At 41.5% G+C, this 27,022-nt stretch overlaps 3 protein-coding genes across 5 annotated transcripts in view; 1 reads left to right on the forward strand and 2 right to left on the reverse strand.

Annotated features, from left to right (window-relative positions):
* REV3L (REV3 like, DNA directed polymerase zeta catalytic subunit) overlaps positions 1 to 9,319 on the forward strand; it is a 115,381-nt gene extending 106,062 nt beyond the window's left edge. For both annotated transcript variants that reach the window (XM_040058603.2, XM_040058604.2), the window contains exons 27-32: positions 178 to 292; positions 1,722 to 1,859; positions 2,708 to 2,898; positions 3,941 to 4,187; positions 5,554 to 5,763; positions 8,151 to 9,319. In XM_040058603.2, the coding sequence (XP_039914537.1) occupies positions 178 to 292; positions 1,722 to 1,859; positions 2,708 to 2,898; positions 3,941 to 4,187; positions 5,554 to 5,763; positions 8,151 to 8,291 (1,042 nt within the window). In that variant the 3' untranslated portion in view covers positions 8,292 to 9,319. The remainder of the gene's footprint in view (positions 1 to 177; positions 293 to 1,721; positions 1,860 to 2,707; positions 2,899 to 3,940; positions 4,188 to 5,553; positions 5,764 to 8,150) is intronic.
* Positions 9,320 to 9,548: 229 nt separating this feature from the next.
* Positions 9,549 to 22,520, reverse strand: MFSD4B (major facilitator superfamily domain containing 4B). Of its 2 annotated transcripts, none has more exons than XM_040058606.2 (4): positions 22,442 to 22,520; positions 21,192 to 21,296; positions 17,262 to 17,378; positions 9,549 to 14,697 (listed from the first exon to the last, which is right to left on the reverse strand). In XM_040058606.2, exons 1-4 carry the CDS (start codon positions 22,509 to 22,511, stop codon positions 13,457 to 13,459), a joined length of 1,533 nt encoding a protein of 510 aa, XP_039914540.1. In that variant the 5' UTR covers positions 22,512 to 22,520; the 3' UTR covers positions 9,549 to 13,456. The 2 variants fall into 2 exon arrangements, with proteins under 2 accessions (XP_039914540.1, XP_058275761.1); XM_058419778.1 differs by lacking the exons at positions 21,192 to 21,296; positions 22,442 to 22,520 and adding exons at positions 19,919 to 20,087; positions 20,186 to 20,524.
* The window catches only part of SLC16A10 (solute carrier family 16 member 10), a 73,710-nt gene continuing 68,785 nt past the window's right edge, over positions 22,098 to 27,022 (reverse strand). Inside the window, exon 6 of the mRNA XM_040058607.2 lies at positions 22,098 to 26,365. Within this exon, the coding sequence (XP_039914541.1) occupies positions 26,130 to 26,365 (236 nt within the window). The 3' untranslated portion in view covers positions 22,098 to 26,129. The remainder of the gene's footprint in view (positions 26,366 to 27,022) is intronic.

Genomic DNA, 27,022 nt, shown 5'->3' on the forward strand with positions numbered 1-27,022 from the left:
ATTCCTCATCTCATGCTGAACACTGAAGTTTCTTAGATTTTTGGCTTTTCTAGCTGAAGAAACAGAGTATAACTCATAATAGCATCCCTACCTTGCTACCAGGAAACTGTGGCATGCAATTTTCAGGAACCATGTTGAATAGATTTGCACTCACTTACTGTGTCTGATTTCTTGTAGCATGTTTGTACTCTTGAAAGGAGCCACAAAGGAGCAGTCTTTTAAGATTGGTCAAGAAATTGCTGAAGCTGTAACAGCAACAAATCCCAAGCCTGTTAAACTGAAGTTTGAAAAGGTAAAAGGAAAATATTTTGCTTAAAAAGTGTTGTGTGTTATCAAAACAAAAAACAAAAACCAAACCAAAGAAAACACCCCCTCAAAAAGTTGAAGACAAAAGATTTTTCTGAACCCTAATGTACATAAGGATAAGCAAGTCATGTGCTGTGCTGTTTCTGTGGGTATATTGCAAGCCTCTTAATGCCTCAGGGATGTTTTCAGAGGAGCACTACAGTGTGAACAATAAAAAGAAATATTCCTAATTTCACACCAGTGGCTTGCTGTGCTGGCAGCATCAGGCAGTTTGAATTCCTGTCTCATCAGTTTTTGGAAATATCTCCCTCAGTTTGGTATTGTATACCTACAATTGAAGCAGTATGTTCAGTTTAGCAGAGGAAATGTTCACCATCCCCAATTCCAGTGCATTAATTACAAGTCTGATGCTTATTATTCAGCCAGCCTTAGCATGCTTCAGCATATGTCCATGTGATACATATACTTGTAAAATGAAAAATCATAAAATTCCATTCAATAGTCTTCTGGAAGAAATATTAACCACAATAAATCTTTTATAGAAGAGTAACACAATATGTAACTGATTTGGCTGGAAGTTTGTCACTGTAAAGTCATTAGCAGGGTGTTCAGGTTAGTTAGCATTAGTTCAAGTGGTCTGGATATTTTCAAAGTACATACCTGATTCAATAAGGTCAGTCAAAATTTGTAAGTCTGAGGCAACCTCAACTTACTGCTTCCTCTTCCATGAGAGTCAGGAAGACATGGTGTTATCCTGGAAATGCTACATAGAGGAAATTGTTCTCCATTCTTTCATTTGAAAGTAGTCATGGAATACTTACACAATCAAGAATTAAATAAGAGATTGGCGAAAACAAGCAAAAGAGACCATGACCCTAAAAATCCATTCTTGAGAAAACTGTGCTCCAAGCACAGGCACTTAAGAAGAATGCTTTCTCCAAATGGAGATACTAGCAGATTTATGGCATTATCCTTATTAGATAAAGTTTGTAAACAGAAGTTCTAAGCCTCCACTTTTGCTGGGAACATTTTCTTCTCTGATGTTTAAAATGAAGTTGTCTTTATAAGAAAGATAATAGTTATATTAAGAATGATGACAGAGGCAATCCAGAAAAGTAAAGGTACTTGCAACAGTTTGTACTGTGTGTCGCCTTCCATCTGAGCTTCAGCTAAATTAATTGGAAAGTGATTTAAAAATGGAACACCACAGAAGCCCAACTTCCTCAGCCATCTTAAGAGTCCTTTGATCTGTTTTATTAGTAGTAATGATTTAACCAAAAAAAGCAAGCAAACAAACAAAAAACAACGAACAAACCAACAAAGCACAGTATTCTTTAGGAAAACTTTATTGTTTGAAGTCACCTTATATTCCCAACACATTCCAGACTGGGCTGACTTCTTTCTAAACATTCCAGGTCTACTTGCCATGTGTCCTGCAAACTAAAAAGCGGTATGTGGGTTACATGTATGAAACACTGGACCAGAAGGACCCAGTATTCGATGCAAAAGGCATAGAGACAGTCCGAAGGGACTCCTGTCCTGCTGTCTCCAAGGTAAAGTATTCATAGATTTCTTCCTGAATGAAATTATAGTCTTCTGTTATTTCATATTTGTCCTTTCCCAGAGTTTCTAGTCCTTTGAGTTGTCTTAATCTTCATCTGTTTTTCTTGTGTGAGCCATTTGAAAGATGAATTGAAAATCCTTCACATCATTACAAGGACTTGTATTTTACAGCTTATATTTCATCCCCTAAAAACCCCATAAAAAGCCCTTGGCCCATGTAAGCCCTCTCAAAGATCATTTGTCCTAGGTTGACCATTCTTGATCCAGTTCACTTTAACTGGAAATATTACTGCCAAATGAGTGAGACACGCTGATCTGGCTTCCAAATAGCTCACTTACATAAATCTAGTTCAGTTAAGAATTCCTTTAAAATACACATTCTTACCTGTTTATTTTAAGATGTGTATTGAGAGGTTAAAAAGAAATTAAGAAATCCTGTTCTTAGCCAGATTAAAGAAATTTATGCCAGTAAAAAGGTAACCAGATGGAAGGGTCTACTAAAGTCATGGCAAAATATTTTAGATGGCAGGGAAAAACATCTTCTCTCATACTTTGGAAACTTCTGTAATTGTTGAAAAAAAAATCTTAGTGCTGGAGTATGGATGATGTCATGAAAGATGTGGCAAACTGAGGAAAAAGTTGTCCAGTAATATGTTTATGAAATATCTTTGAGTGGAAGTGATTGCACCCTGTTGTCCTATCAATATGCTAGTTCATCACTGGTACTTTTTCTAAGCAGTGTATTTGTATTTCTATGTCATTTACTGAATTAATTGGAATTAATTATTTTTCATTCAAACATACATGTTTTTCTCACCTTTCTCCTTTGGTTGTAAAGATACTTGAGTGTTCTATCAAGCTGCTATTTGAAACACGGGACATAAGTCAGATCAAGCAGTATGTTCAGAATCAATGCATGAAGCTACTGGAAGGAAAAGCCAGTATGCAGGACTTCATCTTTGCAAAAGAGTACAGAGGGAGCTCAGCATACAAACCTGGAGCCTGTGTACCTGCTCTGGAAATCACCAGGTAATGTGATCAAAAAGTGCTAATCATGGATATTTCTTATCTCAACCTTTGTGCTGACAGGTTATGGGTAGGACCTCATAATATTTTTTTTTCTTCATCTTTGTACTGACATGTTATGGATAGCAGATTGTGGATATTTTTTCTCTTGATCTTTGTACTGTCAAGTTATAGGTAGCAGTCAGATGTCTCCTTCAAGTACTCTTGAAGCAGTTGTTTCTGATCTGTGTGTGTGAAAAAATGTGGTCCTAGAAAGCCATTTTGTAGTCCTGAAAAGAGCCGCACGTTCAAGAGGAAAGTCTTGTCAGGACACTCTAACAGTGTGTTCACTTCTGTTACTTACAGTTTGGGTTTTGTATAAGGGCTGGATTCTCCAAGATTACTTACCATTCACAGTTATATGTTACAAATTGTGACAGTGATATCTCTAAGTGCTTTGAAATACCTTACCGGGCATAGTTTTTTCATTTTTAATAAAGTACCTTACTTAATGCTTCATTCTGTTGATATCCTTGCTCAATAATAGAAAAATAGATAATGTAAACTGGAACATTTTATCACCTTGCTTAATACAGAAGGTCTTCCAATTAAGTTACACTTGTTTAATAAAATAACATCTGAGTTCAAAACTGATACTTACTTCAAATTGAATTGTCCTTCGCTTTCTGAGTAAAGGATAATTCAGTTTGAAGCAGATATCATTCTGCTGAGCAATCAGTCTCAGATAGCAAAGGACCAGAATCTGACCAGAAAGCAAATTGTACTTGAGTTCTTTTTAGTACCCTGGCTGTTCCTTATTAAAATATTTCTTTAAGTGACCAAATCCAAGTGACCTGAAACAGACCGTGTCTTTAGGGCTTGTGTCCCAAGTTGTAAAATTTAGGTCCGATCAAAATGAAAAACGAAGCATTTTGGTTCTGTGCTTCATACCAGTCGTCTGGAGAGCAAGTAATCTAATCAGATAGGGAAGCTTACAGGCTTCCCTGTATTAACAGTATTAACTGAATTTGCCTCTGGATGCATCCTCAAGGCTGTGTTTTGACAGGAGGATGCTTGCCTACGACCGTCGCTCTGAGCCGCGCGTCGGGGAGCGCGTGCCCTACGTCATTGTGTACGGCGTGCCCGGCCTGCCCCTGATCCAGCTCGTCCGGCGGCCCCTCGAAGTGCTGCAGGACCCCAGCCTGAGGCTCAACGCCACCTACTACATCACCAAGCAGATCCTGCCCCCCCTGGCCAGGGTGTTCTCGCTCATTGGCATCGACGTCTTCAGCTGGTACCACGAGCTGCCCCGGGTGAGTGTTTTCGAACAAGAGCTAGCAAGTGCAGTGCATCTGTGTGCACTTTGGCCTTGTTGTGACTTCTAGTGGAATGCGGCTGATAGGAGGCAACCGCAAAGGTTACTTTGTGAAGCAGTGTTTGGTGCTCAGATACGCAGTCCTGGTTCTTAGATCCTCTGCGTGGGGTTTTTTTCACACAGTGAATCCATTTTTTCAGCCAGCCCTTCTGTGCAGGGTTGATCACCGTCATTTTCTGTTTTCTGATCCCTTCTGTAGTTTAAGAGAATATTTTGCCATAACTCTGTATTTTTAGCAGTGTGTGTATGTGCATCTGTTTGGCCATACCACCTTTTAAATGTCTCTATATTAGATGTTGGAACTCCTGTTTTTCCAAAATGTTCTGCAGATCTTTCCTCTGTATAAAAAAGGTGGCATGCCACACAGCAGGAACACTTCAAAAATTTGTATCACCGGAGATTTAAAACCAATAATATCCAAGCATGACTACCCTAAAAGTTAAAGAAGCCATTGAGATGGTGGAAAAGAAGCATTAGATGGCTGGATTTTAGTTTGTGATTCCCCTGACCAAAAGGGATGGTGGAAGACAGTGTATCTGTGTAGTTTGGTTACTGTGCTCAGAACAGACTTAAGCAGTGTAGTAACACATCGTTACAATATAGCAGTGTAGCTCTATTTCCCAGTAGAGCCTTGATTGACTTCAGTTCTTCTTTTCTTTACCTTTCCAATGGCACCATGGCACTCACCTTAAGTATCTCCAACAAGCTGTTCTGAAAAGGTAAAAAGAGCCCTGGCTTTCTGCAAGGCCAAGGAGCAGCGAGGAAGTCACAGGGAGCAGAGCAGAAGAAGAGTGAAGGATAGCACAAAGCAAAAGTCTTGCAGCAGCAGGAGTAAATGCAGAAAACAGAGTTCCCAGGGTGATGAGCCAGTGGTGGAGTCTTGTCCAAGGAAGTCAGGGCATGAGCTAGTGCCATGGATTAAAGCACCATGGCAGAGCTGTGCCTGGGGCTGCAGCCAGGGCACGTGTAGATGCGAATCAGATCAGCACCGAATACAAGAACAGCTGCAGGAGGCAGAGTTCGAGGTGAGATCAGGAGTTAGCTATGTAACCAAGGATTTTTCTGGTTACAGATTCCCTGTGAAATGGGTGTGGGGGAGGGCTCTGTTCAGTGTATCACTTCAGGGCCAGTGCTGCACTCTTTGGAGTGCTGTGATCCATGTTCATAATTTGTGTATGAAACCTTGCCCTGCAGGCCATCTTGCACTTTGCTACTCCTTTGGAAAAAAAAAAAGTATGTAATTTAGGAAAAAGGCAAGCTGCTCTCTTGGAAGTTCATTACATCTTAATTATTTTTCTTAACAGATTCAGAAGGCTGCCTCAGCTGCCTGCACTGAGCTAGAAGGACACAAAGGCACCATCTCCCAGTATTTCACGACCTTACACTGTCCTGTGTGTGATGAACTGACCCAGTATGGGATCTGTAATAAATGCAGAAGCCAGCCACAGCATGTGGCAGTGATTCTCAACCAAGAAATCCGAGAGTTGGAGCGTAAACAAGAACAGCTGGTCCAGGTACAATTCAAGCGTTGTCAGATGTCTGTCAGCAAAAGACAGGGCCTGAAATTTCAAAGCAGCGTGTTACTGAATACTCCCGACAGAAATGGGGAGTATGGTGCAGGTGTTAAATGTGCTGCAGCTTGTTGGCTTTTCCCATTGCTGTCAAAGGCAGTGCAGCAGCTGTTACTCTCCTAGGCTTTGTGGAAAGCTAAGGCAAAGGAGAGGATCAGAAGAGAAGATGCTCTTCTTACTTTCTTCTGATTTTTAAAAGTACCTTATATGGTTTGTAGGTCCCATTTTGGGATAGAGAGCTGTAAGAGTGTAAAATATTCATTCTTTTTTGCATTAAAATAATAGAAGATGTTCTAGAAACAAAAAATGTTTGGATCAGAAAATTTGTTTATTTATATGTATAACATGGATGTGGTTTAGCTTGGGGATTTTCTTGTTACCTTTCCTCTCGATAGGAATTTTCCAAGCTGTTTTTTCCCCTTGAGCTAGAAGTCAATTAAGAGGGTATCTGACTGTGCTCATGAATATCTTACAGCAAAGCACAATGCCTCCCCTTGTGGAAACATATGCATACCCTCACCTAATTTTCATACTGTCATATTTTATAATTAATAAGAACTTATTTTTAGCAATAGCACATGAACCGTTTTAAAGATTTGTCTGGATGTCAGGGATATAAATGTTCCTAAATCTAAGCATCAATTTGATAGGTTCTCATGGGGCTGCTAAAAACGCACTGTAATTCACTTCATAAATATTTCATTACTAAGGTATGGACTTCTTGCTGTGTTTTGTAATATTTGCCCTTATCTGCATTGTGAATGGCAGAAATTAGGAAATGCATGTTCTGCAGCTTTCCTGTGGTACTTTGAACCCTTTGCATTGCTCTTGTTCTGGAATAAAGCAGAACTTGGCAGACTGGTCCAGCCCCACAGAAGGATCAGTGAGTTTGATTAGAACATTCTCTCGTCACTGCAACACACAACAGCTCAGCAAGGCCTGGGATCCTGTCCCAGTCAGTGTTTGATGTCTCTGTAAGAGCATCTGTCTTATTTTAATATGAAGGCATATATATCCTTCACAGCTTAAATATTTAGCCCTTTGAGATTATAAACATGCTGAAGCCAGCAGAAAACTGATATGGCACTGAGCTGTACATTATTTTAAACTGCACTCAAAAATTACGTGCTCTAGGTTAAAACTATAGACTTCTCCCCTCAACACAAACTGAATGTAGAACATGTCTCAAGTACCATTTAGTTCCCTTGCATTTAAACCAGCCCCAGCCTCTTTCAGAAGAACTAGGATAGATGTAGTTCTGAGGTTATAAACCTGAAACCTGCTGTTTAAGTCCTGTTCCTTCTGGTCACAGTTGCAGGCCAGAGGATCGGTGTCCTCTGAGGTGCCACCTGTGGGACTTGGCTAGGTGGGGCTGCCCCTTTCCAGCTATTGTCAGTCTGCCGGGATTAGGTGCTGGCGCAGGTCTGGCATCAGCATGGAACATAAAAAGAAGGAAAAGAACTAATTTTAAAGGCAAAGGGATACAACTTAGCATTCTTGATTAGGTTATGCCAGTGATAGGATAAACTGTGTAACATTTTGATGTTACAAAACACAGATGTGGTTGGAAGTAAATTTCTAAGGTTTTGGAAAACTGTTGGAGTTGGCAAATGCCGCAAAGGTTAAAAATAAAATAGCAAAGCAGGGGCCTTTAGTTTCCTCAAGATATCTACCTTTGGAAAAACTGTGTCTGTTGCTATTTTATTCCATCGGGTATCTCACGCTAAAAGTACTTTCAAGCAGCATTAACAAGTAGTTCTTTGAACAAGGAGAGCAGTGCAACTTCTGTGACCTTTCTGTGTTTGAATTGACTCTGACTAGGTAAAACTAACTAAAGCTTATCTTGAAATGAGCCATTTATTTCAAGTCCCTTTTCTCTGCAAAGAGTAACTGCAGGATGAATTCTGTCTTCTTCCACTAGGAGACTTTTATAGAGAGTAAGTTTATCACAACTAAAACACACTGCCCTACTTAAACCCAGTCAAATTATTTACCTTGTTTTTCAAGTGCCATCACATGCAAGTAGAACTTAATTAGCAGCATTGAAACCCAAGCTGTGGAGTCGTGCTGTTGCTCTCTGCCCAGTTCAGTGGGTAATGCTGCCAGCCGTCCAGCGGTGGCCAAATGAGCTGTCTGGCTTGGGCTGCTGCCCAAGAGGCTGAAGCAGAGAAGGGAGGTGCTGTGTGTCCCTCCATGTTGGGGAGAAGCTCTGTGCAGAAGGGCTGTGCCCGCTATGCTGACACGGGCTTGAGGATTGAGTAGTCCCTGGTGGTTTATGCCTCGCTTGTGTCGTTTATAGTAATTGCTTTGCTTTTTCTCCTGCAATCCAGATATGCAAGAACTGCACAGGCTGCTTCGACCGGCAGATCCAGTGTGTCTCCCTCAACTGCCCAGTACTTTTCAAGCTCTCCAGAGTGAGCAGAGAACTATCAAAGGCACCCTATCTCCGCCAGCTGCTTGACCAGTTTTAAATGATCTGTGTTACAGGATTCCAGGTGCTACTTTTTTTTTCTTCAGTGTTTACCACACTAAGACTATTGTGCATGGTGCTTTTTCAATTCTCACCTAGTCCAGGATTTCCATTTTAACTGTTGGGTTTATTATCGGAAGAATAATGAACACTTACCATAACTAAATTAATAAAAAAACAAAAACCCGACCCATTTGTTGACCTATGAATATCTCACTTTTTAAGATGTAAAAATTTCTTCTTCCTTTCATGTTTCTAACATACTGTTTTATAATGCTGATGTTGAAATAGCTCTGTGTAACATCTTGTAAATCCATTTCAAAGTAGAAGTCAAGTTTACTTCCTGGAGGAAGGAGCACTGAAAACCTCTTGAAACGATAAAACCATTTGTGTGTGTTCTTGAACTGTCAGTATCAAGACGTGTTACTTATATATTATCCATTCACTTTATAATTTTGTCTGCGAAATATTTTGTAAATACACTTTTTTACTTTTCAAACAACTGAGTAAAATAATGTGCAATGACTTTTATACAGATAATTTTAAAGTTGGTTGGTATATCTCCTCCTAAGTTTTGCTTGATTCCAAGTAGATTGTTATTTTGATCAGACTGTGCAAGCAGTAGTACCATGTGTAGCATTTTGAAACATTATTTTCTAAAAATTGCTGTCTTGCTTTAGCTATTAATGGGGCATTGTGAGGAACTGTGCAAAGACATTTTTGTTACAAACCTGTGGGACTGTTGCAATACTTTAAATATAAAATTTTATTCCATTTTTGCTTGTTTTGTATAGACATTTCTATTGCTTCTAAATATGCTTAAAATATTTTCTTTCCTTACGTACTGTACAGTTAAATCTTATTTGCCACCATCTTGACAAAATGTGTATTTAGAATATTTGTATAACTGTATAAAATGGAAAAGGAATTATGTGGTCAGTGCATTGTTTTCTAAACTGGAAATCATTTTGTTTTAGAAGTTAATAATGGAAACCATATTAAAGTTGAATAAAATGATATGGTAAAAAAATGACTTTTTTTTTTATTATTTACCCTCAATTTGTTTCCCTTCTCTGGCCCAAACAATAATGTAAAAACAAGACTGCTCAAATAAAAGTTAAGAATCCAGCTTAAACTTTGAGATCTAAAACGTCAGTAGCAGTTCTTAGAGGCCTTGCCCAAACCAGAAGAGAAACCTTTCCAGTTTTCCATTAGCCAAAAAAGGGGACAGAGTTTTAAATTTAAAAGTCCAGAGGAAGAGGTTTGAAAAATAAAACTTTATTTACATCAAGGAACCTGAGTGCCTTCTCCAGATAAGAATTTATTACAGTCAAGACATGAGTCAGTCTGTTAAATGTCACATTACACAGTACAATGTAAAACCCACAGTGAGCAGAATAGAAACTATTACATATATAGTAGAACATGCACAGATTGCAATGCACTTGTATGCAAAGTAACTGTAAAAAAAAAAACCAAAAAAACATCAAGGCGTAAAACTTTGCCTGGTTTTACATTCAAGCATTGGTCATGTACAGAATGAAAGTGCAAATGCCAGGAGTGAGGTGTTTGCAGTACAGTCCAGCACTTGGCAGTGCCTCGGGATAAATAAAGTATTAAATGACAGCTGCAAGAGGTTACCTTTCACACTGGAGCAGAGCACTCATCTTCAAACTGTTCCTGGGTTTGTGGACAAAAATAGGATTCTTATCAAATTCATGTATCATGGATTAAAGTTCTCGTCCTTAACAGAAGGATGGCTTTTCCAGCATAAGCCAGGGCAATAGTAATGTAATGCAGTTACTTCAAGTAATTTCAACCCCTAACATGTAAATACTTGAGCTGTCTGGAGGACCTGTTACTTAAAATAGATCTGCACTGTAAATGGATCCTCACTTCAGCTGTGTATGCCAGGTTTGAAAGGAAATTTAAACATATGAAAACCAATATTCACTGTCTGAAAAAAAGCCTTGAGGAACACCAAAATCCAAGAGCAGGGAGCTAAGCCTTGACCATCAAGGGTGCCTAGAAGTGGTATGAGCCAGACTCATCCTTGGAAATGTCCTAGATCTTGTTTTAAACTTAAATTGCTTCAAGCATTTAATTTTCAGTCAAGGGCAGCCTCTGCAGGGCAGCCCTGCAGGCTGGTTAGGAGATAAGGAGAACACTTTCTGTCCATCCATCCCAGCTCCATTTTAAGACCGGAACTAAGACACTGAAGGCTCCGAGTCCTCACTACGGTGACTCTAAATTTAGGCGAGTCTCCACACGTCTATATAGAATCACTTTCCACTGATAATACTTCTGCTTCCACTGTCTTACAGCCACTGCTTTTTGGATACTTTATTCATGGAAGAAGGCTGCTCTTACCTTAGCATTCCAGCCTGTTGCTCCATTCCTACTACGCAGGCCTGCTGCTTTTTAAGGAGGAAAGGTGGATGAATTGAAGTTATTCACACAGGAGTTAATAAAGGCAGTAAAAAAACCCCAACTTTGTTTTGTGCAATATTTTTACATTTGCTGGGAAGACACGGGTCAGAAACACAAATAACTGTGTGTGTATATACAATAGATAAGCTTGTAAGAAATTAAAGCATATTTCCCAATGGCGCTTTGATTTAATTTTCTGGGTTTTTTTTTTTTTAGTACTTGGTTATGCAGATGATATAAACTATCCATGTAAACTATCCCTGAGAACAGTCTTACAATATCTGGAATTTCATCAAAAATTAGCATATGAACTGGGGGATTTTAGAATCTTCCTAATTGCCCAGTATCTTTCTTTAAATAATTTTCTTCTGGCAACACGATCTCGGGTATGGGGAATCTTTTCTATAATGACATCAAGGCAGGTGAAGCCAGGGGGATGGCATGTCCAATGGGGAGCTGCCACAGAAGTTTCCATATTTTTCATTGTGTGTCCTGCACCTTTTCCCTCCCCCTCCAGCAGTGGGATTGTCGTCACCCTCAGCTGACACCCCCCTACTTTCTACACACACGGAGCAGCATGCAGGAGATATGGGAAGAGGAAAAACAGGGAAATGCAGGCTCCAGCTGCCCTCATTCCATCCACTCTCCGTGCCTACCACACCGTTTGCTTCCACGTCAAACCAGCTAAGCACACGGGGCCACGCGGACTCACTGCTGTCACCTGTGCCTTGGCCAGGATTGCGCCTGGCATTTACGAGCCCCTACCAATCCTGTAAGCAAACAGAACCCTTGTGCCAGAAGTGAAACAAGGCTTCATTTAAAGTGCAGGTTGATGCACTGCACTGGAAAAAGCTGCCACAGGAGGAATCCGTCAAAAACACTGGCATTTAAGTGGCCAGCGGGAGAGGGAGGCCCTGCAATATGGCAAGATATTAACAAAAAAACTTCCACAACAAGTTGGTTCCGGCTTCTTACTAACTTCTAAGAAAGGAAAAAAGCTATGCAAGCCTAGGTTGTACACTTGGAGGACAAGAGAGGGAACAAAAGCAGACCTGGAAATCCAGGGAACATCTAAGATTCTGTGGTATGTTACACCTAGAGCCCTTTTGTTACTAAATGAAACCTTGTAGCAAGAAAAATGCTAATAAAAGTGCAAAGTTAAAAACCCCAAACAAGAGTACATTCTGATCACAGGCTTAAAAGAACGCTTAACTGATTTGGAGTTCCAAGCTGACAAATGGCAAGATTACTATTCAGAGACAGATTTTGCCATTTGTTGCTCCTCTTTTTTCTTTTTTCTCTTACTGGCAGGACTCCCTGGCATGGCTGCACCTGCCCAGGTCTTCCTGCTTAGCAGCAGTGAACCTACACATACAAACCACAGGTTCTCCGCTAGGGAGAGTCCCATCTCCATGTCAAGCCCCAAAGAAATAAAACCCAAATGTCACCAATCCACCTGGCCAGGGGCAAGTAGTCATACTGGAAAGGATTGTCTCATTGGTAATTCCCTCTCCTTCTCAAATCTTCATTTTAACATGTTACCCTGTTAAAGTCTTAGCACAGGAAGCCAGAGAAGTTGCTATAACTTTAATTTAAACAACTGGCTTAAAAATACCATATATTAAGTAATCTCTTTTACCTGAAGGGAGCCAGGAAGAAAAATGGAGTGAGACTTTTTACAAGAGCATGTAGTGATAGAACAAGGGAGAATGGCTTCAAACTGAAAGAGAGTAGGTTTAGATTAGATATCAGAAAAAAAATCTATCCTCTGAGAGTGGTGAGGCACTGAAACAGGTTGTCCTGAGAAGTTGTGGGGGCCCCATCCAAGGACCCTTTCAAAGTCAGTCTGGATAGAGTTCTAAGCAACCTGGTCCAGTGGAAGGTGTCCCTGCCATGGCAGCAGGTTGGAACTGGATGATCTTTAAAGGTCCCTTCCAAACCAAACCATTCAAAAATTACAACAGTTTTATCATCTTCTGCATACATTTGTTGATTTCAGTGATCGTGCCATAATTAAAATCACATATACTTTAGATTATTTAGATTTGTTGCCACTGTTTAGTAGGTTGGAGTTATGCATTTGAGCAGATAAACAATGACCCTTTTTTTGCCCTTTCTCATAAACTGCTTTTAAATGACCCAAAAGCATGGTTTCACTCCCAAGAAATAATTTCCATTTTTTTCTTGTCTTTGCCATAGATCCAAAAATTCCTATAATTTGCCAAAAGGTTATTCAATTTACAGCTGCTGGGCATCACCAGAAATTTTATCTGATCTGATCACATAACTTTCAAAGGCAGAGAAACATTCCTCCTCTACAAGGTAAGAAAGTTCAGCATTACCGATAACAGATCTCTCTCCTCTCTCATGAAACCATTTTGGACAAAGCACCTCAGACCTGCACCTTTCACCCACCTCAAGAAACTGAGTAGTCTGAGCAGTCCCCTTTTTACCCTGTTGTTAGAGCATCTCCTCCTTGGATTCATGTCTCGCATTTAGAAAACATCTCTTAGGTTTTAACAGTTTTGGCATAGCCAAACGTATCATGTTGCCCCATTCACATCACCAAGGACCTTCCCACTCCAAGACACAGTCCCGCAGGCTGAAAATGAAAGAGGAGAAAGGGCTGGGCAAACGAACACGCTGAGCTCTGCCCCACTATGAAAGGATTCCTGAACCAGTTGACAACAGTGACAATTCAATTGCATTTCCATCAAAAAAAAAGTCAGTTTGACTCTATTCACTCTTCTCCCAATCAACATTCCCATTTTGTCTCCCAGGGGAGCCACCAGCAAGCACTGGAGGATCGCCCAATACATTGTCCAGGTGGGGCTGGAGAGAGTCTTCAGCTGGAGAGTCCCCCGGTATCCTACGGGAGGTGTCTGTCAGAGAGTTTTTCAGCTTGTCATTCATGTCTATGACCTCAAAGTCCGCATCGTTCCACTCTCTCACATCCTCATCCTCCTCATCCTCAGTATGCCTTGAGTTTGTCAACAAAGCTTTCCGGGTCTCGCTGTCACTCGCTTCTTTCAAGTCATTCTCCTGGGGAGCGTTGGCCAGTTTGTACATCACGGGGAAGAGCACGACTGTCATGACAGAAGTGACAAAGGCAGCGTAGGTAATGACAGGGAAGTGGTGGAACCTGCCCTGGAGATAGCCCACCACGGCAGGAATGCACATCTCGCCCAGCGCCCCGCCCACCACAAAGAGAGAAGCCGATTTTCCTTCGATAACCGTGTACTGCTCTATCCAGGAAATGCCGCTGGGGAAGACGGTGGCCATGGATGCTCCGTACACGGCAGTTCCCACCCACAGCAAGGCTCGGTAATGTGCAAGGAAGGCCAGGGCCGACGAGGAGGCAGCAGAGCACGCGAGACTCATCACGATCATGGTGGCAGGGGACAGGAAGGCAGCACCGAATATCGCCACTCCTCTGCACACGGCAAAGGCGCCCCAGAAGACAGAATTCAAAGCAGCTGCTTCGCTTTCCGTCATCTCGGCGAAGACCGTTGCATAAGTAAATACGTAAGAGCCGTAAGTGACCTCTGCTCCCACGTAGAACAAGAAGAATACGAACAGGAGACCAACTAGAGGCCAGTGGTATTTGGCAAGCCTGCCCTTCTGCGCGGAAGCCTTTGATTTGTTTCTAGCTGAGCCGCTCTTTGAATACAAAACAAAAAGGAAGATGGAAACTAAGAGAATATAGGTCCCTATGATAATATAGGACCACAGAAAATCTTCATCGTGATGGTCTTTCGGTGCTGGTGTAGTTGATGCAGCCGATGCTGTTGGCAGAGACTTCAAGACAGACTGGTTTGTCTTTCCAGCTCCTGCAAGTTCTTCGGATTCAGAACCCCCCAAGGCCATTTTAGCCAAGATCGGAGCCAGAAATGCACCAGCAGCAAAACTGAAGTGCAAAGCCTGCAAGTGTGGCCCAGACTCTGACCCCCAGGTATTCAGTGCCAGTACATTGGCACCTGCAGATCAGAGGGAGAAAGATTCATTTTAGTCTGAGACCAGATATTGTTTAAAAGAAAAGAAAAAAAACAACAAAACCAAACAAACCATAACCTATGTTACTAATTCAATGTACAATAATGCCAGGTTCAGCAAATACAACATGCAAAACAGAAGTTAATTGAAATTCTGCCTTAAATCATGTGATTACTTGAGCTTTAGGAGGTTATTCACAGCAGGCAAAACCAAGAGTCACACAGTGGCTTAATCCAGCAGCAGTGGATAGACGTAACTTTGCCAGGGGAGGTTTAGATGGGGTATTAGGAAAAATGTTTCATGTAAATGGGCTGTCAAGCATTAGAACAGGCTGCCCAAGGACGTGGCTAAGTCACCATGCCTGGAGGTATTTAAAAGACGTGTGAATGCGGCATTAGGGACATGGTTTAGGGCTAGACTCAGCAGTGCTGGATGATGTCAAGGCCATTTTCCAACCTAGGGACCCTATGATTCTATGGTTCTAATCACCCTACTTGACAATTTGCAGCAATTTTCAGCCTTTTTGAAAAGAGAAATTTCAAAATTTCCCTTTGTTGCTTTTGATACTTAAGAGAAATGCTCCTCACTTCTCAAAGTATCAAAAGCAACAATGCCCAATGCTAAGAATCAGAGGCCTCATTAAACAACACCCCAGGAAAAAGTAACACTTCACTTGCTTCTGATGGGCTGCGCCCACCCCACTGTGTTCAAATGACTTTCCAGAAAGAGAAGGGTTTTTTACATCAATACCGCCACAAACACCAAGCTACAGCACCATTAGATCAACAAAAATGGTAGGAAATGAGGTCTCAGAGAGATGTTTTGAAGTAGTCCCTCAGAAGAATGCAGTAAAACAAAACAGTAATCAAATTCCTGTGCTGCACTACAGCAGCCCTTGTCACTCAGCACTCTTACCAATTCAGCTTTGCTTTACTGCCTTGCTGTGAGTTTCTTCTGCTACTGCTCAGCATGGGAGGTCTCCCTGTCTCTGAGGTCTGATCCAAGCAGTATACACACTGAAGGTATTTCTAGCATCGGCTGACAAGATTTTCCCTACAAAGAATTTTTAAACCAAGTGCCCTGTATAACAGTCTTAACAGAGGCAGCAAATACAACTCTGCACTCGGTTTATTTAATGTGGCCTGTGCCATGCAGAACCATCTCTTCACTACTGGATCCTGAGCCACACTCTTTTTACATCTTAGCAGAGCTCCCCCAAGCCTCACAGAATTAAGGCAGGCAGTTCACATGTGCAGCCACCATTCCTCTCTGTTGCCAACCAGCCAAGCCACCATAGCTAGGCCCTGGCTGGGATGCTTCCAGAGCTGTTTGGATGGCTAAGCTCACCCATGAGTCAGCTCTTTGTCAGAAATAATCCTGCCCTGAAGGCGATCAACCAGCTGCAGTAGTACCTTGCTGGTTAGTAAACATCCCAGGCTCCTGCAGTGGGGCAGCAGAGTCAGCACACGCTGCTGGGACATCGCTGGAGAGGTGCCAGGAGTGGCTGCCTGGTGTCGCTTCTCCAGCACGTGCTACAGCAACGCCAGAACACTCTGATAGCTGATGTACTTCTGGGCATTTCCTTATCTCCACATGCAAGTATGCCAGTGCTTCCCAGGCATCTCTAAGCGTGCCCAAACCCTTTGCTGGGGCCTTGCCTCCTGATACAAACTGCCTGCTAAAGCCAGCCCTCCCTAACGCGCCGTGTCTAAGCCGTGCCCAGGGGACTCATTTCTGTGGGAGTTCATTTCTCATACCTCCAGTGTAACTGACCTTTCTGACCACACCTATACTTGCTCTGCAACTTCACCAACATATCTCAGGATCATAGAATCATTATGCTGGAAAAGATCCCTGAGATCATCTTCCTCTGATAATAAGCCTCTGCTAAGGAGCTGGGTTTGAACAGCTTCCCAACAAAAATGCTGGGTTTGGGGGGTTTTTTTGCCCAAGCCATTTGCAGCATGCATATGCTACAGACTTTGATGATCAGGGGGAGAGAACAAATCTGTATTCCCAGCCACCTAAGTATGGCTGGCCAAAGGTGGAAGATATCCCTTAATTCTGGGACAATGGCACCATGGTGCTCTGAACCCCCAGCTGCTGCTGAGCCAGCTGTAGGTAAGCAACTCTGCCAACAGCAGCTGTAAGAATCGCAAACACCAAGGCTTTGCTCAGGGCTAGCTAAGGTCCAGCTAATGCTAAAAAATCATATCCTCACCAGCTTCCAGTAAATGAGTAATTTAAAGAAAACATTGCTTAAAGAGCACTGGGCACTTCATTTATGCTTGTAATGGCCCACTGAAATGCAAATTGATCGTCTCCAGGAAGCAGGAGATAGCCCATTCCACAGCCCCTAAAGGAAGGCCTGTCTCACACACACACACACAAGCCTCAGGACCAGATTAATCCAAGAATCACAGCCAGGTAAAACAGTTCCCCTCTTTTAATTCAAGATGTATCACAAGAAAAACCAGCAACTATTTTGATATGCTTGAAGTTTCCAATTATTTTGGTGAAAGAACTGTCAGACCCCAAGGTCCCTTACCTGTGTCCAGAATTCCCATGGAACCTCCAATAACTGACATCAAGATTGTTAATAGCAGGGATTCCTTACACCAGGGTATCACATAAAGACCAGCCGTTGTTCCAAGCATGGATAAGGCTAGAAAGGTTAAAAAACAAAACAAGAAATTCACATACTACGGTTTCCATTTAAATAACACAAAGACCAAGAAATAAAAAGAAATTAATGATTACTAAAGTTACAGATAATCCAAATAAGTGATGCAATGTAAATACCTCAATCCATGGTTAGCAGTAGCAGCTAGAAAGTTCAACAGATCATTCTTCAGTGGGAAAAAAGGGAATTTCATCAGGTTATAAGCCCTGCATGACAAACGTCTTTGGCTAAAGCAAAGAGAGCAGCAGCTCCTGCTAGGACACTAAGAAGTCTTCTGATTTAGAAATGTGACTTCACCGTGAAACCAATAAAACATGGGTTTGAACAGTGTCAAGCCTGTCCTTTGAGAACTGCAGAACATTTAATTTAGCTCCATTTTTAAAAGAACCCAAATAATTAAGCTCTTAAAAATCCTATAAAGTAATTGTGCCTTGTCCACCACGTGATCTCCATATAAAGATGCTGACTTTTATTTACATTCTGTTCCCACAAGAAGGATGTATTCCAAGGGATTTCTGGAGTTTTAGACAGAACTACAAAATTTCTCATAAATAAATTTAGCAGCAATTCATTCACTGTATTAGTTTTGCCATTACTGGCTACACTTAAAACATGCCATTTCAAAAAAATATTCTTAGCAGATAGAAATTGCTTTTATTACTGTTTGAGAGGAAGTTCAGCAGTTCAATTCTGTGCTTATAATTGCCTCCATTAATAAAACCACCTGCAATTAATATCTTGAACAGACAGTATTAGGTTCTTAGAAAGCTTGCAGAAATTCCGCTATCTCTATTATTTTTCAAATCAATACATGATCATAAATGCAGCAGATACTTAAAACTTCATTGGAGGCTGATGTAATTAAAAATCTAGGTTGATTCCAAACAAACAAACAAACAAAAGCCTATGTCCAGAACCCTAAATTCCTAGCAGGATACTTAGAATACATGCCTCAAAACACTTTTGAAGGTGTGCATACTGAGCTGCATGAAGAAAACACTAGAGATGAGGAATATTAAGTACAGCTCCTCAGGTTCCCCACTCAGACCTGAAAAATAGCTTCTCAGCAAGGGCTCACTTGTCCACTTCAGCTCCATGCCTGATGATTAGCACTTAAAAATTTCCTTGACAAACACAGATGATGCTTCCAATTTTTCCTCTGTATAGAGGCTTTCTCTATAGAGTTCCAGCAGTTGAAAGATGGGAGGTAAAACTACACAAGCCAAAATCTTTTACAGGCAGCCCTCAGATGATAAAAATGAGAACAGTTCAAATTGTGGTCTTGCCATAAGCACTACCAAACCAGAAAGGATAAGGGACATCCATCCTTTGCCGAGCATTGCTGACAGACAGCTATCCTCAGGAAAAGAGGGAAATACTAAACTATTTCAAGTTAACATGCATTTCTACAGGTGTGTGCGCTGATTCCTTTACAGAAGGCAAAGTCTGAATTTGTCAGGTGCACAGGAGGAGGTTAAAGGAAACCCACTCCACAACTGCAACCACTAGCAATGGGAAAAGGGATCTTATCTGAACCGATCACGTGATTACAGCATGGTCCTTAAGGGAGGCACAGTTCTCTGAACTAAGGAGAAGAAGAGCAAGCCCTGGTACACGTTTTAATCCCTAACTCAGAGCACAAAGGCACGTGAAAGTAAAAAAGACAGGGCTTCCCCTATTTTAGGTGTGTTCTGAGAATCTCTGTGGGAATGAGACACTAACAGAACCCTCAAAGGAGCAACTCCTTTCTGGATGTGGAGTGTGGCTCCTGGCACTCCGATGGCCGAGCAGCCTCGCTCTGCCTGGACAAAGCTGGTCCTGTGCTCCTACAGGAGCAAGTTTCCACAAGTCCAGAAAACTGTTAAAACCATCAGCTATGGTTCCTACAGTTCAAATGTTTCCACCATTACAGACAGTAATTAGTGTTTCCCACTAATTTAAATAAGTTAAAATTTGGCTACTGCCCACCAGTCAAAGGCTTTCGTCCAGTACACGAAGATGATGGCGACTGATGAGTGTTAAGTAAGGGAAGGGGAAGCTCCCCCCATAGAACTGCGTCTCAGCGTGACCGTGGAGGTTTCTGCTGCGCACACAGCAGCCAAAACACAGCTTCCTGTTCCACGCCTTGTAGGGTCACTTCAGCAGCCTGTCACGTTCCAAGAGCACCGACACCGTGCACGTTACTCGACGCAAACTGAAAAAAGCCCCGTTGTACTTTTCAGCGCACAACGACGGCAGCATCTGGTCGATCCATGCAGATTTTGTCAGTTCAATCCCAGTTGCCGCTGCGGATGTGCCCGGCGGGCCCTGCGGAGCAGCAGTGCCCGGCACACGCGGGGTCAGCGCTCAGGCGGGGCGGAACACAGCGACGGCGAGCGGGGATCGGGGGGGGAACAGCGCCACATCCCACGGACGGACCCTCCCCTTCCCGGGCCACCGCTCCCTGAAGGCGACGCATCTCCCTCTGGGGCTGCGGAGAAGCAGAAGTTGCCGCGGCCGGTGTCCGGCGGGGCAGCACTCACCGAGCAGCAGAGCAGCGTTCATGCAGTCGAAGAGCACCCCGCCGACCACCGACCCGCCCAGATAGCCCAGGGACCGGCCCACGAAGATGTAGTACATGTCGCTGACGTTCTTGCCGACATTGGCGGCCAGGTTGGGGAAGGTGGGACCCAGCACCGCGATGCTCAACCCCTGCAGGGCAGAGTGCGGGGTCACCTGGCCCGTCCCGGGGAGGGCTCCGCGCTGCTCCCCGCAGCGCCGGGGCCGCCCTCGCTCATTCATTCACTCACCAGCCCCACGAAGGAGGCGCAGAGCACCCCGGTGGTGCACCAGCGCAGCACGGCCCCGTCCCCGCCTCGGCCGCCGGCCGCCCCCGCCTCCGTCTCGGCCTCCTCCGGCTCGATGAAGCGGACGCGCAGCTCCCGATCGGCCTCGGCCATGGCTCCCGCCGCCGGCTCCGAGGGCCGCTCCGGGCCCGGGGAGGGCGGCCCCGCCCCGCGCACGGCGCCGGGAGGAGCGGGAGGAGCGGCGGGAGGAACGGCGGGCTCGGAGCCGGGGGGCGACGGCGCCGCTTCCTCCGCCGCCGGGGGCTCCTCCCGGGAACGGGGCTCGGCCTCGGGGAGCGACATTCCCGGGGCGCCTGGCGCTCCGCACCGCCGCAGGCTTGTGCCGCAGTGCACGAGGAAGTGCCCTTATAAACCTGCGTGGATTAGTTTATTTCTTTTTAATCTGTATTATCACTCAAAGTGCACTCGACCTTTTAAACAACTGATCATAAAAGGTCTTTGTCTTCCACAAGGACTGTGTTATGTCACGCTGATAAAGCTGAGAGAGAGAGCGAGCTGCTGGGTCTGCTAAGGACAGGTATTAAAAGTTTTAAGTATTAAAACTACATAAATTCCCACCAGGCGCGTGGAGCAGCGCACAGACTGTGCGACAGGTCTCAGTGCGTGCTCCCGGCCCGGCACTGAGCCGCTGCTCTCTCTACTAAAGGCTGAGTTTCACCCTACTCGGAAAGTTTAAGCGTCACAAACAACTCCAAAGGTAATTCCGAGCTGCACTGCTTTGTTTTGCGAGTTGTTTCTAACAAGTAGATACTGGGATATAACAGTGCATGGACAGTGAGCAGCGCATTCCCGTTTCTCGTGGCACTGGCAAGCGCGTTGCAGGTGCCTTCCTGTTTGGGATAGCCTGGGCACAGCGAGGCCCAAAAAAAAAAAAAAAAAAAAAAGGACCTGCTTGCTACAAGTAACCCTGCCAGATAATATTTAAACCCGATCGATGCCGCGTTCCTACCTTTGCGGGAGCACAGAGTTTGAACCATGAGGGATCCGCAGAACACTGCTGAGCTTCTGTTCATGCGTCCAGCGGTAGAGACAATTCCAGATAAAATAATTTCAGCTATAAAATAATAGTAGGCACACACAAGTCAAACCGCATTTCTAGAGGTTAGTGTTTTGCCTTGTTGTTAAATCAAGTTGAAAAAGGTACAGCAGTATTTGAAATGCCTTCCCCAGGCTTCTCCTCACTGTTGTTTTACACACTTACAAAGAAGCTTCGAACATTGAGTGTGTACAAATGGCAACAGCAACCAGGCACTTATAAAGGTTTTGGGCATCTTTTTCAAATTTTAATTTGAACTAAAAGCAGTCTAGAAAATAACCCCAGGTGAGAAGAGAATATTTCACCCATATCATACACTTATTAAAGAAAAATACATATTTGGTCCTACTACAAAGGAAAGGTAAATTAATTCCTGGGTCTTGCTGAAGCTGTCAGTGAGGAAACATTTTATGCTTCATACCACCAGGGTAAGTCAAAGAGAAATTGGCAGCAGGCCAGTAAATGATTGAAGATCCCACTGAATTACACTGACAGTTCATGAAGGAAAATCAGAATTCTTTCAAAACACCACTCATGCTTATATTACCATCTTCCCTCCCTCCCTCAATTTTCCTTTTGCCTTTTGTGAATGCAACTGCTTCTGCAAGTTTGATATTAAGCCTCAGAATGGAAAATAGAGAAGATATTTTTTTCTGAAACAAGCACCTCAGTAGCTTAGGTTTTTAAATCATCAATCTTAAAATGGGTTGTCAGTGCAATCAGAATGAAATGGGTTGCGCCATATATTAATGTCAGACCACAGTGGCAATAAAAGCTGTAGAGACACTTATACAAAAGTCTGCACACTAGATTCAATAATTATCAGAAGACAACAAAATTACATTTCAAAATGACAAGTTTTACACAAGAATAAGACTACAAATGATGCATGCAGTAACAAATGGGGCACTTAAGAACTACCATCTTTATTCTGAATAATTTGAGACTGATCACAGTTACTTTAGCACCACGAAGAACATTAAACATTCATTTCTTATCCTTCTAACAAAGCAGAACTTGAAAGACTGGAGTTAAGGCTAGCAAAACGTGTACCCTTTAATATCAAAAACAACATACAAAATATGATGTCTATAAAGATACACAAACATGTCAGTGTTGTCAATATTAGCAAACATTTTGGTATAAAATCACCCCAATCTTACCATATGCAATTCCAAAACGTTGCAGCTGTTGACACAAGATTATACACAGACTAGAAGGCGCACTGCACATATGCCAAAGTTTGCATGACTGGAAACTTACTGGCTGGCTGGAACTCTGCTGGTGCTGTGCTTGTCAACAGAGAAAGGGATCACTTTTTCCTCAGCCATCTCTCACATTTCAGAACTACACCTCTAGTGAGATGCAGAATGTTTGCTCATGCCCTGGTCAAAATACATTGTATTTATAGATACACATACTCTTAATAGCAGTCAAGATCTGGTGTATTAAATGACAGCATCACGTAGGACTGGAAATTTCACACTGCCATTTTACATGAACCTCTTTCTACTTGTTTTCTTCTGTTGATTTACCCTGAGAACATTCAATGAAAAGATGATTGCTATTCTTGTATCCTAGAAACAGAATGTCTATGGAAAGTACTCTATGAATAGGGATATATCAGAGTGATTTAAGGGTCTCCTTGAATTAAGCTACTGTTTTAATTTTAGAATCTACCCCCAACAAGATTAAGGCTGGCATGATTTGGGCCATCAAAATAGGATTTCAGCAAGTTTCCCATGAACAGGTTTTCATACCAAAAAAATAAATTATTACAGAATCTTATTTGTATTAATTCAGTTAAAAGAAAATTGAATATTCAGTCCTTTTCTCTACTTCTACAATATTAAATATATATATATTTTTTAAATTTACTAAATAGTTGCTATTTGTGTAGGGTTTTAATATTTTAGTTTTTTGGGGGAATTATTTGTAAGTTTTGATTTTTATTTTTTTTTTAATAAAGTCATCTAACCTCATTTTTAATACTTCAGGATATACAGAATCTAGTATCTCTCTCAATAAGTTTCTCAGTGGTTGGTCAGCCTCAACACAAAAGATCTGATCTTGTTTTTCATCTTACCTAGCTTTAGGACACAAACACCCTGGGCTTTTGTCCAGAACAGAGCATTTGCTACTGGGCATTTCCCCCACAGACACAAGCTAAGAGAAAAGACGCTAATAGAGTTCTTAAACAGTAATTTACTTTATCGTCTCTGAAAAGCCATTCCAATTTTAGCATTGTTGCAAAACAAGCACTGCATCAGAAATGGGTTTGCTATTCCAACACCATTGCACCAGCAGAGCTTCCTTCCCTCTGAACTCTGCTTCCTTCTCATCCAACATCCCACCCACTAGCTGGTTTTACCATAGAAATCACCCCTAAACAATTAGTCATTGTACCCTCCTCATGGAGGTCATGGTTTTTGCAGTTTTTTGATCTGTTGGTTTGGGGATTTTTATAAATTTTATGCAAATATGAGAGTTCAGATTTTTTATTCTTTTTAACAGCGTGACAATAATTGATCTATACTATTGATATATCATTTCCATGTCATTTATAAATCTTTACAACAATTATTGTATGTACTTTCCCAGATAATTTAGAGATGCAGAGCAGCAAGTTGGAAAGATACCATGATTACACCAAGATACCTAATCACAATCATTTCAAATTGCACCAGTGATAAAAAAAGCAGCAGCTTTGGTTTTGGTATAAAACTCAGGGCTATAAACACATGAAATGCAGAACTAAAGATCTATGATGAACACTAATTTTTCATAACAGAACAACAGGAAACAAGGGTCTTTTACCACACTTAGCCAACAACACCTTCTGCATTGCCCAAATGGAAAATAATACTGAATATCACGTTCTACAGCAACACTCCAGACAAGAGCAGCATTGGCTGTCAGCATCACCTTTGTAATGAAGGCAGTAATTTTAATTAACACTACTATGCATCTCTTAATGACATTTTTAGAAGTATTTACAATGTGCCAAAACACAAGTCCCAGTAAACCTGAAGGGACCTCAGTTATCTAGATTGGCTTTTCCCCCCCCACCTCCAAGTCCCTCCACATATGTCTCTCTAACATTTTAATATTCAGTCCTTTAGACCTCACTCACGCAAAGTAGGGATTGAAATTCTGCAATATTATAAAAAAAAAAAAAAAAAAAAAAAAAAAAAAAAAAAAAAGCTTTGGTCTACAATAATTAGAATGCTTTGCATGATTATATTTAAAGAACTTCTCTCAGTTGCTAGATGTAAACATTAAATGCAATAATATTGCTGTTTTGTATGGGTTTTCTGAGCAATTTACTGGAACACTGGAAAAAGAAGAATGAAAATAGAAAAGATAATAAAGGCTATCATTAAAAAAAAAAAAAAATAAAAAGCCTCCATGGTTTATGTAAAGAACCTTACTAATTAAAAAGCACTTAAATATACATTTTGTCCAGATCACATTTAGTTTACTCTTTGCTATGACAGTTTTAAATGAGGCAACGAAAAATATTGGTATTAAATGGACCTGATATAAAAACTGATTAAGTATTCCAGTGATTGCTGAACCATATCCACAGATAAACAATGTGCTTAGAAGTGTTTTATGATAAACTGAAAAGCAGTGTTTTCATCTCAAAGTATTATGCTTTTAAACATTTTTCAGAAAAAGAGGTTACTTGCTTGACAAACAGTGCATAATACCTAAGAATACATAAGCAATGGGGCCATTTGTTTAGGATGTTAAGCAAGAAATAGGACATACAAAGACATTTCTTTATATTTGAATTAAGTATGGAGCCATATAATCTACAGGAAATTGAGCACAGCTATAAAGACCTGTAATAAACCTGCATGTTCATTTAGTGCAAAAATCTTTAACTGCTGAATGTTGTTTTAATTGTTTGTGTATATTTCCACATTAAAAACAACTTGGTATTGCACTTAGAATGTATCCTTTAAAGCTGTCTTGGTTTTATGAACAACAACAAAAAAGAAATCCTAACAAGTACAACAGAATTATTTGAATTTTAGTCTAATTCACAATACTGCTCCAAATAATTAGCCTGTACAGTTTCAAAACTATCCACTACTCTGAGGTTTGGCTGAAAAAAAATTTATACATGTACATCTTAAGGGTATTGCCTTCACCAAATAATAACAATAAAAAAATCTATTATTCAGCAGCTTAATTTCTGAATGTGTTTACACTTGGAGGTTGGTTTGCACATATTCAAAACCTGAGCCCATCAAAAATGCCATCCTTAATATTCTTTGGGCTACTGTGAAAGGTGAATGCAAACGCAAAAGTGAGTGTTTCAACAGTTGTATAATAATTTAGCTTTCTAATGAAACAATCATTTCAGCAAAAGGATGCATATTTGTTTTCATGATAGAGAATTATAAAAGACTGTAAACAGCACAATAAACTTCAAAAAAACAGATCAGTCGTAAGAGCTACTACATTATCCAGTATAAACACCCAGGGGTACGCCTGCAGAGGATGGATCATAGACATTATTGAAGAATCCTGGGTCAGTGAAGGAAAAACAGCTTTCACATTTCCAGAAATCAGTTCTGATGGATTAGAAAAATACTCTCTTCACACACAGAATTACTACGCACATACACATTAAAGCTACAAAACTTCAAATACCTTGAAAATGTGGCCTGAAATCAAAGACTTGTCAAAAATGTTCAATGGTACAAAAGATTCTTGTAGCAGTTTTGTAATTTGAGCAATAGTTCAAGACTTCAGTATCATATAATATCTTCAGCCAAAAAGTAGAAATCTAGCTTCAGTAGAAGGAGGTCAGAATGGTATGGGCAAAAGAAAAAGGCATCAAAAGCCAGAATCCAGTTCTTTAACTGGCTTTTCTGTCGTGTCCGACACCAAAGTGCTTTCGTTTTCCAGCATTTTCTCAGTAGTTTCTCCATCAACAGGTTTTGCTCTCTCTTTCAACTTCTGCCGTTCGTGGACCCAGGGGATGAAACACAAAATAGCTCCTCCAATGAGGGGAGGGACTCCAGCCAGGTAAAATGCCAAGTTGTAGGTGCCAAACTTATCCCGCAGCAAACCTGGAAAGGCAGAAAGTTACCACCCATAAATAAAGGGGCCTCAAGAACCTACAAAAAACAGGTCACGGCTTTGGGGTCAGAAACCCAAGAGCTGGCACAGATTATAACTACTAGAACCTGATGGCCAAACAGAGATGTGTACATGGAGATAGAAACGTATTCCAGAGTTGACTGGGAGCAGTAATGAAGAGCTCAGTATGTCACCCCTTGAGCAATTAAAAACTGCTTAATTACCATCCACTAAAAATATGCACCACCTTTCCTATTTGAAAGTTGCTCATTTGAACTTCTCCAGCATCTGTATCTTGCCATGACGTAGAGAAATTCTCCCTCCTTTTGGTAACATTTGCCATTGATCAATATGTCCATTCTTTTAATTCTAGCTATACTCCATATATTGCATTCCTCATGGCCTCTTATTAAAAAGTGTGGTTTCCAATAATTCACGCTAATAGCTCTCTCCAAATTCCTCCCATTAGCCAAATTCTATTTAAGTATTAATAGCTGTGACAGTAGAAAGCAGATGAGGAAGTACCAAGTCTGTGCTTTCCTAGCATTAAAATTTTGTCCTTTATAATGCTGCCTAATTCAATTACATCTTATGTCACTTATGAAGTACCTTTCAGTAGCACTCACCAAACCTCAGGGTAAATTATC

This window comes from Hirundo rustica, chromosome 3 (assembly GCF_015227805.2).
Source record: "Hirundo rustica isolate bHirRus1 chromosome 3, bHirRus1.pri.v3, whole genome shotgun sequence".
NCBI classification, from domain to species: Eukaryota; Metazoa; Chordata; class Aves; order Passeriformes; family Hirundinidae; genus Hirundo; species Hirundo rustica.